Below are 19,951 nucleotides of genomic sequence, written 5' to 3'. Positions count from 1 at the left end.
TTTGTGTTTTACATTCTATATTTTTGCTTGTTTTTTTGTTTTCATTTGCACGATTTCTTTGCACAGGGGGTGGGGTAGGGGTTTGATGTTTGATATTTTTCTTTGAATGGGTTGGTTCCATGGTTCTTCTTTGTTTCGAGATTGTCAGTGGGCAGATGAATTTCAGGGTTGTACACTGCATACATACTTGATAATAAATGTACTGTAGCGATGTGCTACACACAGTGCTAGAGACGACACGCAGTCGGTAAGTCGTTTCGAGACTAGTTTATCCAAACTTCGTGGCGCTGGCATTTAATCCCTAGCGCCCGCCCTCTCCGGGCGGAAATGACGTCAGAGGTGCATTACCAAAGTCTCTCCCTGCGCGCTGGCTATTTGTGAGCCGGTTTGCCTGTGCAGGAAGTGGGTCGCCACATAACCCCCCCAGAACCGGCGATACACCCCCCAATGTCCACAGTCTGGATCAGCCTCTGTTTGGGAGGTCTGCTTCTGCGCCGCGGTGCCTGAACCTCAACTGGCTGTGCCAAGTCCACATGGGCTGGTTTGAGTCGGTCCACCATGAAAACCTCCTCTTTCCCCCCAGTGTCCAGAACGTATGAGGACCCGTTGTTGTTGATCACCTTGAACGGCCCCTCATATGGACGCAGTAGCAGTGCCCGGTGTCCGCCCTTTCGTACAAACACAAACTTACAGTCCTGCAGGTCTTTGGGTACATGGGTCGGGGTCTGTCCGTGCTGTGAAGTCGGTACGGGGGCCAGGTTGCCGAGCCTTTCACGTAGCCTGACCAGGACTGCTGCGGGTTCTTCCTCTTGCCCCCTTGGGGCTGGTATGAACTCTCCTGGGATGGCCAGGGGTGCGCCGTACACCAACTCGGCCGACAAGGCGTGCAGATCCTCTTTGGGCACTGTGCGAATTCCAAGCATAACCCAAGGAAGCTCGTCCACCCAGTTAGGTCCTCTCAGGCGGGCCATGAGAGCCGACTTCAAGTGACGGTGGAAGCGTTCCACCAGTCCGTTCGACTGTGGGTGGTAGGCAGTTGTGTGGTGTAGCTGCATTCCCAACAGGCTGGCCACAGCCGACCACAGGCTGGAGGTGAACTGGGCACCTCTGTCGGAGGTAATGTGGGCTGGTACCCCGAAGCGTGCTACCCAGGTTGCAATCAGTGCTCAGGCGCAGGAATCGGCAGATGTGTCGGTGAGCGGGACCGCCTCTGGCCACCTCGTGAACTGGTCTACCATAGTTAGGAGGTACCACGCTCCTCGGGACACTGATAGGGGGCCCACGATATCCACATGAATGTGGTCGAACCTCCAGTGGGTGGGTTCGAACTGCTGCGGCGGGGATTTAGTGTGCCGCTGCACCTTGGCTGTTTGGCACTGCGTGCACGTTCTGGCCCATTCATTGACCTGCTTGCGAAGTCCGTGCCACGCGAACTTGCTGGAGACCAGCCGGACGGTTGTCCTGATAGATGGGCATGCCAAACCGTGTATGGAGTTGAAAACTCGCCACCTCCAGGTTGCCGGGACGATGGGGCGAGGTTGGCCAGTAGCCACGTCGCACAGGAGGGTCCTCTCACCTGGGCCTACGAGAAAGTCCTGCAGCTACAAACCCGAGACTGCGGTCCTATAGCTGGGCATCTCATCGTCTGCCTGCTGCACCTCCGCCAGTCCTGCATAGTCCACACCCAGGGACAGGGCCTGGACAGCTGGTCTGGAGAGTGCGTCCGCCATGACGTTGTCCTTTCCTGAGACATGCTGGATGTCCATCGTGTACTCGGAGATGTAGGACAGATGTCGCTGCTGGTGAGCCGACCAGGGATCGGACACCTTCGTGAATGCGAAGGTCAACGGTTTGTAGTCCGTGAACGCGGTGAACAGCCTACCCTCTAAGAAATACCTGAAATGCTGGATTGCCAGATACAGTGCCAACAGCTCCCGGTCAAAAGCACTGTACTTGAGTTCGGGTGGTCGTAGGTGCTGACTGAAGAACACCAGGGGTTGCCAGCGCCCCTCGATGAGCTGCTCCAGCACCCCACCGACTGCTGTGTCGGATGCGTCCACCGTGAGTGCGGTCGGAACGTCCGTTCTGGGGTGCACCAGCATCACGGCATCTGTCAAGGCTTCCTTGGCTTTAACGAAAGTGGCCGTGGCCTCCTCGTCCCAAGTAATGTCCTTGCCTTTACCCGACATTAGGGTGTACAAAGGGCGCATGATACGGGCTGCTGAGGGGAGGAAACGGTGGTAGAAGTTCACCATACGAACGAACTCCTGTAGGCCTTTGACTGCGTTGGGCCGGGCAAAGTGGCGGATCGCGTCTACCTTGGCAGGCAGAGGTGTTGCCCCGTCTTTGGTAATCCTGTGGCCCAGGAAGTCGATGGTATCGAGACTGAACTGGCATTTGGCCGGGTTGATCTTCAGGCCGAAATCACTCAGGTGGGAGTAGAGCTGGCGGAGGTGGGACAGATGCTCCTGACGACTACTGCTGGCTATAAGGATGTCATCCAAATAGATGAACGCAAAGTCCAGGTCGTGTCCCACCACATTCATTAGCCGCTGGAACGTCTGTGCGGCATTTTTCAGTCCGAACGGCATTCGGAGGAACTCGAACAGGCCGAACGGGGTGATGAGTGCTGTTTTGGGATGTCTTCAGAGTGCACCGGGATTTGATGGTATCCCTGGACAAGGTCTACTTTGGAAAAGATTCTTGCCCCATGCAGGTTTGCTGCAAAGTCCTGTATGTGTGGCACAGGGTAGCGGTCTGGAGTTGTAGTTTCGTTCAGTCTGCGGTAGTCGCTGCATGGTCTCCAACCCCCGGCTGCTTTGGGCACCATGTGCGGGGGGAGGCCCATGGGCTGTCGGACCTCTGTACGATCCCCAATTCCTCCATCCTCTTGAACTCCTCCTTCACCAGGCAGAGCTTTTCCCAGGGGAGCCTTCGTGCGCGGGCATGGAGGGGTGGTCCCTGGGTCGGAATGTGGTGCTGAACCCCGTGTCTGGGCATGGCTGCCGTGAACTGCGGTGCCAGAATCGATGGAAAGTCCGCCAGGATTCTGCTGAATTCGTTGTCCAACAGCGTGATGGAGTCCAGGTGTGGGGCCGGCAACTTGGCTTCACCCAGGGAGAACGTCTGGAAAGTCTCGGCATGTAGCAGTCTTCTCCCTTGCAAGTCGACCAGCAGGCTGTGAGCCCGCAAGAAGTCCGCCCCCAGGAGTGGTTGGGCCACGGCGGCCCGTGTGAAGTCCCACGTGAACCGGCTGGCACCGGACTGCAGCTGCACTATGCGGGTGCCGTAGGTCCATATCGTGCTGCCACTTGTGGCCCTCAGGGTGGTCCTGGCTTCCTGTTGCGGGTGTCGTACCCCGTCGGGGGCAGGACGCTGATTTCCGCTCCGGTGTCGACCAAGAAGCGGCGTCCCAACTGTTTGTCCCAGCTGTCCTGGTGGCCAGCTGCCATTGTCATTAGCGGCAGCTGGCCCTAGCCCTTGCAGGGCGGGTGACAACGGCGGGCTTCTGTGCCCCTCCGCTGGTGGTAGAAACACCACTGTTCACTGGCCTCCTCACTCCTGCCTCTGTGTTGTGTGCGCCCCCCTGCCGGGCCTGGTCTGGTCTGCTGTTGGGTGCGTGGCCTGGTAATCTGACCGACGGACGCCACACTCTCCCTCTTGGCTTTCCACAGCACGTCTGCCCAGGCCGCCACCTTCCGGGGGTCGCTGAAATCTGCGTCGGCCAGCAGCAGGCGTATGTCCTCGGGCAGTTGCTCCAGGAATACCTGCTCAAACATGAGGCAGGGCTTGTGTCCGTCAGCCAGGGCCAGCATCTCGTTCATCAATGCTGACGGCAGTCTGTCTCCCAAACCATCCAGGTGAAGCAGGCGGACACCCCACTCACGCCATGAGAGGCCAAAGGTCCCAATGAGCAGCGCTTTGAATGCTTCATATTTGCCTTCTTCCGGGGGCGACTGTATGAAATCCGCAACCTGGGCGGCCGTCTCCTGGTCAAAGGCGCTCACCACGTGATAGTAACGCGTGGAATCAGAGGATATCTGCCGAATCTGGAACTGGGCTTCTGCTTGGCTAAACCACACGCTTGGTCGCAGCGTCCAGAAAGTCAGCAGTTTTAGCGAAACTGCGTGAAGAGATGAAGAGTCGGTCATCTTTGGTCCAAATCCCGTTTGGACCGTCGGGATCACCAATGTAGCGATGTACTACACACAGTCGATGATAAGTCGTTTCGAAACTCGTTTATTCAAACTTCGCGGCACTGGCATTTAAATCCCTAGCGCCCGCCGTCTCCAGGCGGAAATGACGTCAGAGGTGCATTACCAAAGTCTCCCCCCGCGCGCTGGCTATTTGTGAGCCGGTTCACCTGTGCAGAAAGTGGGGTCGCCCCAGTACCTTGATTCTTGTGATTCTCTTACAGAATCCATTTAGTACTCACAAATGGAGAGATTATAGACATCTGACTCCCATGGCTATACATACCTACACGTGGCTTGATCTGCACTACCAAATGGACACTTACCTTCTTCACTGGTGTGGGTCTCGACACCCGTATCCAAATCAACTTCCTCCAGAGTCCCATGTTCACTGTACGGACTGTCGCTGTGGGGCAGGATGGACAAAAGAACAGGATTACTCCTCAAAATATCAAATCCTGCCCAAGCCATGAAGTCATCTGAAACTCTGCTGTCTGTGCCCTCTCTCCTGCTGCTTCTGTTCAACAATCGAACTATATTCAAACGATATTCAAATCTCTCCATGGTGTGCCTCTCTGATCTTCAGTCCAACTGAAATCTCTATGCCCCTTTAATTCCCATCTCCTGAACACCCTCAGATTTAATTGTTCCACCACCACCAGTCATGCCTCCAGTGCCTAGATCCTGAGCTCTGGAATTCCACTCTCATTTCTCCTCTTACACCATTTTAGACGCATCCTCTAACTGCCTGGACTTGCTGTTCCAGAGGAATGAAAACATTCTAGAGACAGGCTGGAAACTGGAGCAACAAACTGCAGAAACTCAAAGGGCCAAGCAGCAACGGTGGAGGGAGAGGAATTGTCGATGTTTTGGTCCAAAACCCTACATCAGGGCTGAGAGTGGAGAGGGAGATGGCCGGATACAGAGGAGAGGGTCTGTAGTGAGCCAGGAAGCTTTGCAAAGGTGTAGAATCTTAAGGGAGGGTGCTGAGGAGATTTACCTGGATTAGAGAGCACGTCTTATGAGGATAGGTTAAGAAAGCTAGGGCTTTTCTTTTTGGAAGGAAGGAGAATGAGAGGTGATTTCATAGACACGTACAACACGATAAGAGGCAGAGTTTGAGTAGATAGACAGAGACGTTTTCCTAGGTGAAATGGCTAATATGAGGGGACATAATTTTATGATGATTAGATGAATTTATAGGGGAGTGGCAGAGATAAGTTTTCTTTTACACAGTAAGTGGTTGGTGCGTGGAACACCTGGTCAGGGGTGGTGGTTGAGGCAAATACATTACAGGCATTCAAGAAACTCTTAGATAGGCATGTGGATGTTAGAGAAATAGAGGCTATGTAGGAGGAAGGTGTTAGGTTTACCTCAGAGTAGGTCATAAGGTTAGCAGAGCATCGTTGGCCAAAGGCCCTGGCTGAAAGATGACAGACAGGTGAATTCAGTGGGGGAGGGGAGGGATGCAGCTGGTAGAAAGTGGCAGTTCGGTGATGGATGGAGGCAGGCAGGGGTGTGGCCGTGGAGGATGAAGATTAGAGATAGAGGCTGGAAGGAGTAAGGAAGAACATGAAGGACTAACAGACTGATAAGTAAGAAACATGATACAGGTGGCCCGTTTTTCGAACGTTCTCTTTACGACAGCTCGCTGTTACGAAAGACCTACATTAGTACCCGTTTTCGCTAACCAAAGAGGATTTTCGCTTTTGTGAAAAAAAGACGCCCGCTTTATACATGTGTTTACCCCGAGAAAGACTACAATCACCATGAAACCTTGTGCGTGCAGTGTGTGCATATGTGTACATACGTATGCGTATACGTGATTACGCATGTACATATGTATGCCTCTACGAGCGTATGCGTATACGTGCTGAATTTTTTTCTCCAAATTGACTTTGGCTCGCTGGCTTCCCGATTGTGATAAGTGAAATTACACTGTACATACACTATTTCTACTTTATATAGGCTGTATATTTATCATATAATTCCTGCTTTTACTATATGTTAGTGTTATTTTAGGTTTTATGTGTTATTTGGTTTGATTCGGTAGGTTATTTTTTGGGTCTGGGAACGCTCAAAAACTTTTCCCATATAAATTAATGGTAATTGCTTTACGACATTTCAGCTTACGAACCATTTCATAGGAACGCTCTACCTTCGAATAGCGGGGGAAACCTGTGATGGACAGATGGAACTAGAGCCAGATTGGAGGGATGGGTAAACATGTCTGGGTAGTATGTGGATGAAACCTGCAGGGGGAGGGGGAGAAAGGGGTAGAGAATGGAGACAAAAACAAAGGGGCCAAAGGAGGACTGGAAGGAGGGGAGGGGCAAGTGGAGGTGAGGGTTGCCTAAATCAAATGTTGTTACCATTGGGTTGTAGACTACCCAGGTGAAACATGAGGTAGTTTTTCTTCTAGATTCTTTTGGACCTCAGCCTTACATTGGAGAATGGGAACAGAAATTGAAAAATAAGGAGCTCAGGATTTCTTACAGACTATTCCTGATTCATTACTGAACATAATTTGATTGAAAGCTTAAAGATGTTGAAAACATTGATGGAACCTAAAACAGCAGCAACAAGTATTTATATAGTGCCTTTATTTATTTATTTAGTGATTCAGCGCCAAGTAGGCCAATCCGGCCCTTTGAACCATGCCACCTCAGGAACCCCCGACAAACTAGATTAACTCTGACCTAATCACAGGACAATTTACAATGACCCGGTACGTCTTCGAACTGTGGCAGGAAACAGGAGAACGCAGAGAAATGCCACGCATTCCACAGGGAGGATGTACAGAGACTCTTTACAGATGGGGCTGGAACTGAACTCTGAACTCCGGAGTTCCCCAAGTTTAATAGCGTCGGGCTAGCCACTAGCTACCGTGGCTACTGGGAACAATCCAAAGTCTCTTATCAAAAAGAGTCACTGAGAGCAGACCTCAAAGGGCGATATTAGGACAGATGAACAAATACTTAGATAAAAATCAGGCTTTATGGAGAGGCAGAGGTTTAGGGAGGAACTCTGGGGGATTATTACTGCAGTCACTGTGATTTGGGGAAGCATTCCCATTGAAAGGCGCAGTGGAACTCTGAAATTCATACTTTTAAAATAAGTTGTTGCAGCTGGAAGTCAATTGAAATGTTTATAAGTGAGGTGGATGGATTTTTGACAGCCAAGGATATTACTCGCTTACTAAATGATGAGGATAAAATAAAGATTTGTTATCCATAAACTGGAAAGATTCTGCAGATGCAAGAAATCCTGAGCAACACACAAACGTAAAGTGCTGAAGGAACTCAGCAGGTCAGCCAGGATCTATGGAGGGAATAAACAGTCATCGTGTTGGGCTGAGACCCTTCATCAGGACTGGAAAGGAAGATGAGGAGTGGGAGGGGGAGGATTACAGGCTGGCAGCTGACAGGTGAGATCAAGTGAGGGGGAATGTGGGTGGTTGGGGAGGGGGCAGATGAAGTTAGGAGCTGGAGGGATAAGTGACAAAGATGAAAAAGGCTGAAGTAGGAAGGAGAGTGACCCATGGAAGAAAGGGAAGGATGAGGGGCAGTAGAAGGAGATGACAGGCAGGTAAGGAGAAGGGGTGAGAGGGGAAACCACTCTCTCTTTCTTTTTATTCTGGTACCCTACCCTTTCCTTTGCAGTCACGATGAAGGGTCTCAGACTGAAATATCAACTGTTTATTCCTCTTCATAGATGCTGCCTGACTTGCTGAGTTCCTCCAGTGTGTGTTGCTAGAGATCTCTGGTTTATTTGAATGGCAGAGCAGACTCAGGGGACCAACAGGCCTTGTGCTCCTGTTCATTCAAACTAAGCAACCCGACTAATGAGCTCAAAATATTGTCATGTGTCACGTAGTCTTATTGACAGGGCTTTGAATTCAGGAACAGACATTGTACTTTGTCTATGGGCTACAGAACAATAAGTTCCACCCCAGTCATTCTCTCTTCTCTCCCCCTCCCATCCGACTGGAGATACAAGAGACTGAAAGCATGTACTGCCAGGCTCAGAGACATTAATCCCATTTGTTTTATTCTCCCAAACAAGAGAAAATCTGCAGATGCTGGAAATCTGAGCAACAGACACAAAATGCTGGAGGAGCTCAGCAGGCTGGGCAGCATCTACGGAAAAGAGTACAGTTGACATTTTGGGTCAAAACCCTTCAGCAGGACATTTTTCATTCCCCCCACATTACCATTAACTGCTAATAAGCTGGTAAGGAAGGCGGGCTCTGTCGTGGGCAAAGTACTGGAGAGTTTAACATTGGTAGCTGAGCGAAGGGCGCTGAGTAGGCTACGGTCAATTATGGATAACTCTGAACATCCTCTGCATAGCACCATCCAGAGACAGAGAAGCAGTTTCAGCGACAGGTTACTATCGATACAATGCTCCTCAGACAGGATGAAGAGGTCAATACTCCCCAATGCCATTAGGCTTTACAATTCTACCGCCAGGACTTAAGAACTTTTTAAAAGCTATTATTAATGCTTTTTGAGATAGTGATTTAGATGCATATCATATTTTTTGCTGAGTTAAGTATTGTATGTAATTAGTTTTGCTACAACAAGTGTATGGGACATTGGAAAAAAAGTCCCCATGGGGATGAATAAAGTATCTATCTATCTATCTATCTACATATTTGGGGGAACTTACAACAGCCAATTAACTTGCCAAGCCACAGGTTTTCTTTTGGAATGTGGGAGCACAAAGACAGAACATGCAAACCGGAGAAAACCAAAGGCTTTGAAAATTGTCTTTGGGGTGAGGAAAACATTTTATTTTGTCCCAGATTATTATACCACTGGAAACTGAAAGTTTAGCCCTGGTTTTCCTAAGGGAGGTCCTGGCACCAATCCTCACATTTGGTCACAGATGCAGAGATGCACACTTACCAATAATCATCACCAGCCATACACTTCTCGTACACGGGCCCCTCCAGGTCCTTGGAATCTGGGAAGATCAGCTCATTGTGGATGATGATGGTTTTAATTAACTCGTTTACGTGGGGCTGGCAAGAGACCTGGTCCTGCGTCTCTGGGACTGGCATCAGCGTTGGGCCGAAGCAGATGGCCAGGTTGTAGGGATCCATCATGTTCTCGTCGTTGAACTGTGACAAGCTATCAAAAGAGCAGAGGGAAAATCAGTGAGAGGTTCAGAGGTTGGAGTGGGTGACACAGCTCCAGGAGAACTGCTCAAGTTACTATGGTAAAATGTAAGCCACTTGCAGGACTTTGACAAACTTCTACAGATGCACAGTGTAGAGTATTCTAACTGCCTTGGAAACACCAACGCCTGGGAGCAGAAAAGACTGCAAAAAGTATTTGACACTGCCCAGTCCATCACAGACAAAGCCCTCCCCACCATTGAGACCATATACATGTAGTGTTGCCACAGGAGTGCAGTATCCATCATCAAAGACCCTCACCATCCAGGCCATGCCTTCTCACTACTACCAGGAGGTACAGGAGCCTTAGGTCCCACACCAACAAGTTCAGGAACAGTTATTCTCCTGAACTGGCATTAAATAACTTCACTCACCTCAACTCTTAAAGGATTCCACAACCTATATACTCACTTTCAAGTAATCTTTACAACTCACGTTCTCAGTATTATTTATTTTTTATTTGCACAACTTGTCTTGCAGTATTCCACATTACCAATGTCCAGAAGGGTCTTGTGCTCACAGGAGAAATGTCCAAGGCAATCACCGTGCATCCTGTCGGCACAGTAACAGTACACAGCAGGTCCAGGCAACAACACAACAATGGTACCCAATAAGTCCAGCTCCATTGCTATTGTGCAACTTGCTGATGGGTTAAACCTGTAGTTCTTGATTTCATTAACATCCAGCAGAGTCTTGTGATCATAACAAAGACGTAAAGGATGACAATTATACTTCTGCTTGTAGCCGGAGTGATCGCTGCATCCTAGTGCAGCGCCACCTTATGGACAGACTCAGAATCGACCTGGTGAACCTCCTCAGCACTGCTGCCAAACCAGTGTACCTTTCCTCAAGTAAGGAGTCCAGAACTGCATACAGTACCCCAGGTGTGGCTTCACCAGTAACCCGTGTAGTTGCAATATAACCTCCCTGTTCTTAAGTTCAAACCCAACCTGTGAATTTGCTTCTATTTTGATGGAAGTTACTATCAGTCTGAACACTCTGGGGCCTTCCTCCTGCACATTATAAGGGGCGACCCTACAGAGGTATATAAATTAAAGGGTATAGAACAGATAAAAGCTCATAGTCCTTTATCCCTAGAATAAGTGAGTATAGAGGCCATAAGTTTAAGGTGAAAGGCGAAAGGTTTAAACAGGACCTAAAGGCCACTTTTTCCACACAGAGGATGGTGGGTATATGGAACGTGCATACAATTACAACATTTGGACAGGTTCATGCATGGAAAAGGTCTAGAGGAATATAAGCCAAACACAAGCAAATGGGACTCTCTGAAATAGGCAGCTTGGGCTGCATAGATGAGGTGGGCTGAAGGGCCTGTTTCTTATTTAATCATGTTGCATTAAAATCTAATTGTGTTATTTACCATTTCTTTATTTAGAGCTGCAGCTTCTTCTGGCCCAATGAGCCTGTGCCGTCCAATTACATGTGGGTGGAAACGCGTGCATTCACGGGGAGAAGGTACAAACTTCTCCCACACAGCAGCAAAAATGAACCGAGGTTGCTGCTGCTGTTATAGAGTTACGCTAACTACTACACTACCGTGTCATGTTCTTTTTTGTAAACAGTGTTCCCTCTAATCATTTTTACAGCTGTATGGACCAACCATTGCTCTGGGCAGGAAATTTTTACCCAGCCTGAAAACTGTGCGGCACTTTAAAGGGTCTTTTTCATAATACTCATATCAAACAAATACAAGCCACCGCTCACGACACAAGTAAAAACAACCGACAGGCACAATAGCAAAAATAAAATGTTTTGAATAGATGGCGTTGGCGTTCAGCAGGCTGGTGGTTTATTAACAGTGAGCTACTGACTTCCATTCTGTGTTTATTGTTACAATTTGTAACAGGGTTGTAACTTGGAACACTGACAATATAAATACATTGAAGCTCTAAAATGTTTCAAAGTAAAATTTGTTATAGATTTATTATTTAGAAAACTTACGGATTATATTCATTAAAACAATTAATTACATGGTATTTCACAATTATATTACATAGATTTCAAAGTTATATTGGCATAAGTTCAAAATTATATTAACATTATATAAAAAGAAATTCCATCTGCCTGGCAACAAAGATTATGTGTGTGAGAACATTTCAGATACAATATGGCCACGCACCCACGCAGCTTAGTGGTAACAGCGCTTATAAACTGTAATCCCTGGTTCAGATTTCTACTATTATTCTGTAGGGTATTTCATTTAGTAGTTTTCTGGAAAAGCAATGAGTCCTGTTGGTAGAATAGTTTGGTTTCGGCTAAGGACAAGGAGACATGTTGTTAAATTTAGGAATGTGGCGTCAGCCAATCAGGATGGTGGAACTGGGAGAAGGCTCTAGAAAGAGCTGGGCAGGGAGATTTGTGACAGACACTGATGGGGTTTTGTGGTCTTTTGTGTAAAGAGAAGATCAGGAGAGATGCCCATGGGATTCCATCCGATTGGAAGACACAGTACTTCGTAAGACAAAGGAGTCAAAGGTGGGAAGCTCTACTGGTGATTGGTGATGAGAATTCAGCACCGTGAGTAACAGTTATAGCCAGCTTTTGAAAGAGACGGTCATATGCACATTTACTCTGGTTTAACTGTAATGAGCCCTTTTAGTTTTTTCCTTTTCTTTCTCTTAATAACTGTTTGATAAAGCTGAAACTGTGCGGTGTAGGATCTGTTTTCTCTTGCCAACCGATAATTGCGTATGGGCAGTATTTACACAGCATTCGCTTAATTGAGGTTCTGTTAATCGGAATCTCCTAACCTTCCTCTTTGGTTGAACCCAAATCATACCAACCCTAGAAGTACATTGTTTCTGAAAGGTGGCCTCCTCCCTGCTGAGTCAGGTGGCTGTTAGCTATCAAGGCAAGTTTGCATGCAAGCAGGTGAAGGGGTCACATAAAAACAGTGTTTAATTTAGGATTATATTTTGCTTGTCTGCTGCTTAAATGATAATGTGTCTATGATGCTGTTTTTCATTACACCTGTGCACAGATGTGCTTGTGCAGGTGATAATAACCTTTAGTATGACTTTGCCTTGGCAACTCTAAGACATCCACTAAATGCTGTAACAGCCAAGAAGGTATTAGGAACGCAAGTGATAATCAGAATCAGCAGAAGCGGAGGAAATCAATACTCACTGGTTCAGAAAGGAAAAGAGGTATCTCATCACCACGATGACAGAGCGCGGCAGTGTGAGCAGGATCTTGCGGAGGTGAAGAGCTCGCTCGTACAGATTCTCTATTCCTGCAAGGCAAGATGTGGACATTTTGTCATTCTGAGTAGGGACTGACCCAAACCATCCCAAGTGAGGGCTGGTCTTATCGACGAACACCACAGCAATGCAAAAGCAGAATATTTATGAAGTGCCAGTCACATCCTCAGAAGTTCCCAAAGAGGCCTACAACCAACGAGGTGTTATCATTGTGATAATGAACACACTAACGATGACACCTTGGAGAATATCATATTACAGTGTCAATCTGTGCACGATATACTAACGGTAACTAGATGAAAATGTGAGATAAAGTTTTACAGAAGCAGCAAACAATTACTGAACCATTATCACATTGATTGGGCCTCCTACGTGCAGGAGGCCCTCTCCTTCGGCATGGCTGCACATGTATTTGCCCTGGTGAATCTGGTTCATTGCTCCCACACTGTACGTTGCTCTGTGTGTATGTTACTAACATCGCTCAGTAAAAACATTTAATCGTACTACTCAAACATGAGGAAATCTGCAGATGCTGGAAATTCAAGCAACACACACAAAATGCTGGTGGAACATAGCAGGCCAGGCAGCATCTATAAGGAGAAGCACTGTCGACGTTTTGGGCTGAGGCCCTTCGTCAGGACAAACTGAAAGGAAAGGTAGTAAGGGATTTGAAAGTAGCAGGGGGAGGGGGAAATGCAAAATGATAGGAGAAGACCAGAGGGGGTGGGGTGAAGCTGAGAGCCAGAAAGGTGATTGGCAAAAGGGATACAGAGCTGGAGAAGGGAAAGGATCATGGGACGGGAGGCCTAGGGAGAAAGAAAGGGGGAGGGGAGCACCAGACGGAGATGGAGAACAGGCAGAGTGATGGGCAGAGAGAGAGAAAAAATAGGGGGAGGGGGAAAAAACTAAATATATCAGGGATGGGGTAAGAAGGGGAGGAGGGGCATTAACAGAAGTTAGAGAAGTCAATGTTCATGCCATCAGATTGGAGGCTACCCAGACAGTATATAAGGTGTTGTTCCTCCAACCTGATTGTGGCTATTAAGATTTGTGTTAATCGTACTACTCTGTTAGCGTCCTTGTTTCGTGCATATGTGACAATTATCGACCACCTTTAACACAGTAAACCATCTCAAAGCACTTCACAGTAGTCCTAACATAGAAAAACTGCACCACATTACGTCAGATTATCAGAAAAAAGCAGCCTATATAATCAAAGCCTGCTCTACCCTGCCCTGGTCATTCTTTCTTCTCCCTCTTTCATTGGGCAGAAGGTGAGAAAGCTTGAAGCTATGTACCACCAGGATCACGAACCGTTTCTATCCTGCTGTTTTCAGACTCTTCCTATGCGACAAAGATTAACTCGTAACCTTTCAATCTACCTTATCTTTGCCTTTGCACCTTGTTTTTCCACTTGCACTTTCCTTTCTTTGTCATTGTAACACTGCATTCTGCATTCTATTTTTTCTTTCAATATTTTTATTAATATTATATAAATTGCATGTAAATACAAAGTTCATAAGGATACAAGTAATACGAATTACATTACATTTAAATCACAGTAATATGATCACAGTATCCCATATTCCAAATCAATTCAATCATATAGAAAACAAATTGAGTTCTTTTTTTTAAATTTTTTTAGAAATACTGCATGGTAACAGGCACCTCCAGCCCAATTACACCCGTGTGACCAATTAACATCTAAACCACAGGTCTTTGTAATGTGGGAAGAAACCCAACGTGCTACCTCAATGTACAGAATGATCTGCATGGACAGCATGTGAAACAAAACTTTTCACAGTACCTGTGACAAGAATAAACCAATTAGCAGAGGGCTGGGTTTGGAAACAAATGCTGAACACAACACGTAGAGAGAACTGCTCTGTTTGGTTCAGAGAACAATGCCCTAAGAGCACAGATGAGGTCCAGTTTAAGTAAAAACTATACTTCCTATAGCGCAGCATACCCTGAGTACTGTACTGCTGCTACCTGAGATCTGTGTGTCAGTTCCCTTGAGTGGTCCTCAAAACCACAGCTTTCCAACACAGAGCTAACTGAATAGATGCAACACCCTGTTGAAAGCAGGACAGTGTAGACAGCTTACATAGTCCTTTGGAAATTTGAGCCACTAAATTGGTGATTCTTATTTTTAAACTGATTAAACATTAAAGGGTAAAATTAAAAAAATAAACTCCCATTGGCACGTTTATATAAAATTTGCCTCCTTCCTGTCATTTCAATGCTCTGTGAATGTCTTTTTTTGTAGAAGTTGACCATATTTTTCTTCGTGGATAAGGATATATTAAAAGAAATATTTAAATTTGTTCTGTTTTCCTTTCCATCTGTTTTTCATTTAGATCTGGTATACGTGCTGTTGCTACAGAGCTAAACTCATTCAACTGCAGAAAGAGAAGTTTTTAGCACGGTGAAAATAAAAAAATGCAGATTTTTGCCTGTTTCTGATTTTTAAAAAAAAAATGTATTCATAGGAAGCAGCCGTCATTGCTACCTGCACTTTCTTTATAGCTGTTACATCTCATTATGCACTATCCGGTCCTACCTCAATGCACTGTGTAATAACCTGACGTGTGAACAGTAGGCAAGACAAGCTTTTCACTGTCTCAGTACGTGACAATCATAAATCAATTCCAATCATAGTCAGCGCAGGCAATGGGCCAAAGGGCCTGTTTCTATGCTCTAAGGTCTCAACACTCTTACAGATGAAAGATAATTAAAGATTGGCTTTACTTGTCATAGCTATAGGAAGCAGTTGAGGCCAGCCAGCAGCAATCGATAGGTAGACGAGCTTTACCTGTTGCAGGTACACCGAAGCATACAGTGAACGGTGTCACTTGCATCAAGGACCAACACAATCTGAAGATGCGCTGGGGGCAGCCCACAAGATGCCTCCGGTATCAACATAGCATGCCCACGATTTACTAACTCCAACCAGTATGTCTTTGGAGTGTGGGAGGCCACCGGAAGAAGCTCACATGGTCATGGAGAGAATGTATGAACTCCTTACAGACAGCAGTGGAGCTGATGCCGGGTCGCTGCTCGTGGAATAATAGCGCTACACTCACCACAACTCTGCTGTGCTGCCTCTGAGGTCATTGCACTGGGGAGCTGTGCCTGGGTCCTAAGCTTTGGATTTCCCCCTCCCTGCTTCTCCCTCCGCTTCAATCACTCCTGTTTGTCTCAGCTGGTCTTCGGTGGGGGGACGGGAGCGGGGGGACGATATTGTAGCGCCAGCAACCCGGGTTCAATTCCTGCAACTGCCTGTAAGGAGTTTGTACTTTCTCCCTGTGACCGCATGGGTTTCCTCTGGTTGCTCTAGTTTCCTCCAACTTTCCAAAGACATACAAGTTAGTAGGATAATTAGTCACATGGGTGCAATTGGGTGACATGGCTCATTGTACCAGGAAGGCCAGTTACTGTGCTGTATTTCTAAAATAAAATTAAAATACAATGAAGTACAGAGGCTCAGGGTGAAATCTGTCTGGCACCGGCTCTTACGAAGGTTCCTGCGACTTCTGCATTTGCCAATTTAAAAGTGCTAAATAAATGCAAGTCTTTCTTCACAACCCTTTCACAGTAACATATCCCCGGAGACAGGCACAGACTCAGAGGGGTCAAAAGCCACATGTCTCGTACCCTCTCACATGCAAAAAATATTCATCATGTGCTTTTAGACAGGAAAAACATTAATCAGGAAGAACTGCTGGTAACCATGGGAACAATGCAATGTTCGTGCTCAGACACCATCCACGCATTTGGGTCCCCCTGACATAACTGTAAATGATCAGAGACTCTTTCTGGACAGCAGTGAATCTGAGGAACTCTCTGCCACGGGGAAGCAGTAGAAGTGACCTCATTAAATATATTTCCAACGCAGTTAGACAGGTTCTTGCCTAGCAGGGGAATGAAGGGTTATGGGGAAAAGGCAGGTTGGTGGAGTCGAGTCCACTGCCAGATCAGTCATAACCTTATTGAATGGCAGAGCAGGCCCAGTGAGCCGACTCCTGCTCCTATTTCGTAGTCATAGACCAGTACAGCACAGAAACAGACCATTCCAACACTTGCACTGGCAGCTCATCCCACACTTGCACTATGCTCTGAGTGAATTCCCCACCAGGTTCATCTTAAATGTTTCACCTTTCACACTTAACACATGACCTCTAGTTCTAGTCTCACCCAACTTCAGTGGAGAAAAAATCCTGCCCCCTCATCATTTTGTACACCTCTAACAAATCTCCCCTCATTCTTCTATGTTCCAGGAAATAAAGTCCTAACTTAATCAACTTTTCCCTATAACCCAGGTCCTCAAGTTCTGGTAACATATTTGTAAATTTTCTCTGCATTCTTTCAACCTTATTGAATAAATTTCCTGTAGGTAGGTGACCAGAACTGGACATAGTACTCCAAATTAGGCCTCACCAACATCTTATGCACGTTCAACATAACATTCCAACTCCTGTACTCAATACTTTGATTTATGAAGGCCAATGTACAGGTGTCCCCCGTTTTTCGAACGTTCACTTTATGACACCTCGCTGTTACAAAACACCTATATTAGTTACCTGTTTTCGCTAACAGAAGGTGTTTTCACTGTTACAAAAAAAGGCAGCCAAGCTCCTCCCCCGGAACTGCATTCTAGCCGCCATAGCTTAAACACGTACCTGTGAGCATCTGCGCTTTATGTGGATTTATTTTGTGCATCCGTTAGCAAGATGAGTTCTACGGTATCGGAAAAGCCTAAAAGAGCGCATAAGGGTGTTACACTTAGTGTAAAACTAAACATAATGAAGCGTTTCGATCGTGGTGAACGAAGTAAGGACATACTGTAGTGAGTTTGGCTAAGGAGGCTGGGTTTGTGGAAGTTGACGAAGATGATGTTGAGGTTTTGGCATCCCATGACCAAGAACTGACAGGTGAAGAGCTGATGAAGAGGAAAGGATAACAATTGAAACCAAACGCAGTAGTGAAGTTGTCCAGGAACTGAACGTGAAGCAATTGCGTGAGATTTTCGCTGCGATTGACAACGCTGCAATGATTGGAGAGAAGTATTTCTACTTTATATAGGCTGTGTATTTATCAGATCATTCCTGCTTTTACTATATATTACTATTATTTTAGGTTTTATGTGTTACTTGGCATGATCTGGTAGGTTGTTTTGGGTCTGAGAACACTCACAAATTTTTCCCATATACAAAAATGGTAATCGCTTCTTCACTTTACGACATTCTGGCTTACGAACCGTTTTATAGGAACGCTCTACCTTCGGATAGCAGGGGAAACCTGTACCAAAAGTTCTCTCTCCAACCTTAACTACCTGTGATGCCACTTTCAATTCATTACTGACCTCTCTTCTCAGATCCATCTGCCCTACCTCACTCTCCAGTGCCCTTCAGCTCACTGTGAAAGACCCACCCTGGCTGGTTCTCGCAATGCGTAACACCTCACACTTGTCTACATTAAATTTCATCTGCCATTTTGAAACCTATTTTTCCCAGCTGATCCAGATCCCGCTGCAAGCTTTGATAACATTTCTCGCAGTCCACTATGCCCCCAATCTTGGTGTCATCCACAAATTTGCTGATCCATTTTACTACATTATTATTCAGATCATTCATATACAGTACAAAAGTCTTAAGCACATATATATAACGTGTGTGCCTAAGAACGTTACACAGTACTGTATTTATCAATGTGGAGTGGAGAGTGAGTTTGTAAATCTGGAGGGAGCAAGGATGTTGGGAATGGCGAGGACAGAGCACCACTGCAGGGGTGTGGGCCAGGTGGCAGAAAAATAGTGCCAGGGGCACAGTGGCATAGATGCAGACACACCCAGCCCTGAGATACCAAGCAAGGTCATTCGATTCCAAGCAATTGGTTTATTAATCATTACAGAATATCTCTTTGGTGCTTTCCACTCCCTCCCCTCTCCCTTCCCCTTTTCCTAACTATGATCACCCCCGCCCTGCACTCTTCCCACTCTCAGTCCACAAGAGACGCATATCAGAATCAGGTTTATCAGCAATCACATATGTCATGAAATATAGATAAGACTTAGACTTTTGCACAGTATTGTAGAGGAGAAATAACAATGGACCCAGCACCAATCCCTGTGGCACTCCACTAGTCACAGGCCTCCAGTCAGAGAGGCAACCATCGAATACCACTCTCTGCTTTCTCCCACAAAGCCAATGTCTGATCCACATCGTAAATGCCAAGCCATTGAACCTTCTGGACTAAACTCCCATGCGCAATCTTGTCAAAGGCCTTGCTCAAGTCCATGCCGACAACATCTAATGCCTTGCCTTCACCAATTTTCTTTGTAACTTCTTCAAAAAACAGTAAGATTAGTTAGACAAAACCTACGACACACAAAGCCAGGTAGACCATCGCTAATCAGTCTCCATCTATCTGGCCCCTTAGAAAACCTTCCAATAACTTCCCTCCTACTGACGTCAGGCTCAATAGTCTTTCATCGCCCGGCTTATTCCTAAACAACTGGACAACATTTTCTATCCTAATGGTCTTTCGAACTGTGGAGGCTGAGGAGAGATCTGCTGGATGTTTATAAAATCAATAGAGGCATAGATAAGGTAGACAGTCCGTTCCGCAGGACAAGAATGTCAAATACGAGAGGAGACAACCTTAAGGTGAGAAGGGGAATGTCTAAAGGAAATGTGTGGGGCAAATTATTTGTGGGTGTAGTGAAGGCAGTAGAATGTGCAGGAAATTGAGAGATATGGATCGTGCGGTGGCAGAAGGAATTCGTTTTAATTTGGCGGTGTGGTCAGCATGGATATTGTGGGTTGAAGGGCCTGTTCCCGTGCTGTAGTGAGCTATGTTCTATGTTCTCTCCTGCCCTTCCGTGCAGTATAACAATCCTCCTCCTGGCCCATCGAAACCCCGCCCCATACCTGCTTCCTCTTCTGACTCCCACAGGGGACCACCTCTCCCCCACCGCGTGCCCTCTCTTGCCCTCCCATCACGCTGACATCGGCATGAAAAACAAGTTAGTATTTCTGATGAAGCTCTGCCCATTACAGTCAAGGAAGAATTTAGGTTGTGTTCCTGTGGTTGTTACAGTATGTGGCAATCTGCAAGATTCCACAAACAATTACGTGGCAAAGACTAAGGCAACCTGTTTACACTTTGACTGACGACAAATGGGAGATGAATTATTAGGCAGAACACAAGTAGTTACAATTGAAACCCACATCTTTGTCCACAGTGCAAGTTTTTGTCAACTGTTCCAGCAAGCTGGAGCAAATCCTGACCTCAGGTGCTGTCTGTGTGGAGTTTGCAAGTTCTCCATGTGATTGCATGGGGTTTTCTCCAGA

The 19,951-nt window shown here is 46.6% G+C and overlaps 1 protein-coding gene across 13 annotated transcripts in view; it reads right to left on the bottom strand.

Moving 5' to 3' along the window:
- Nucleotides 1-19,951, bottom strand: part of srgap1a (SLIT-ROBO Rho GTPase activating protein 1a) — a 324,530-nt gene that overhangs the window by 21,862 nt on the left and 282,717 nt on the right. For all 13 annotated transcript variants that reach the window (XM_073058740.1, XM_073058741.1, XM_073058748.1 and 10 more), the window contains exons 16-18: nucleotides 12,523-12,628; nucleotides 9,104-9,328; nucleotides 4,520-4,599 (exon numbers count right to left, since the gene is read on the bottom strand). In XM_073058740.1, coding sequence (XP_072914841.1) covers nucleotides 4,520-4,599; nucleotides 9,104-9,328; nucleotides 12,523-12,628 — 411 coding nt within the window. The remainder of the gene's footprint in view (nucleotides 1-4,519; nucleotides 4,600-9,103; nucleotides 9,329-12,522; nucleotides 12,629-19,951) is intronic.

This window comes from Hemitrygon akajei, chromosome 10, assembly GCF_048418815.1.
Source record: "Hemitrygon akajei chromosome 10, sHemAka1.3, whole genome shotgun sequence".
Lineage (NCBI taxonomy): Eukaryota > Metazoa > Chordata > Chondrichthyes > Myliobatiformes > Dasyatidae > Hemitrygon > Hemitrygon akajei.
Note: the sequence above shows the minus strand (reverse complement) of the source record. Positions and strands in the feature narration are given on the sequence as shown.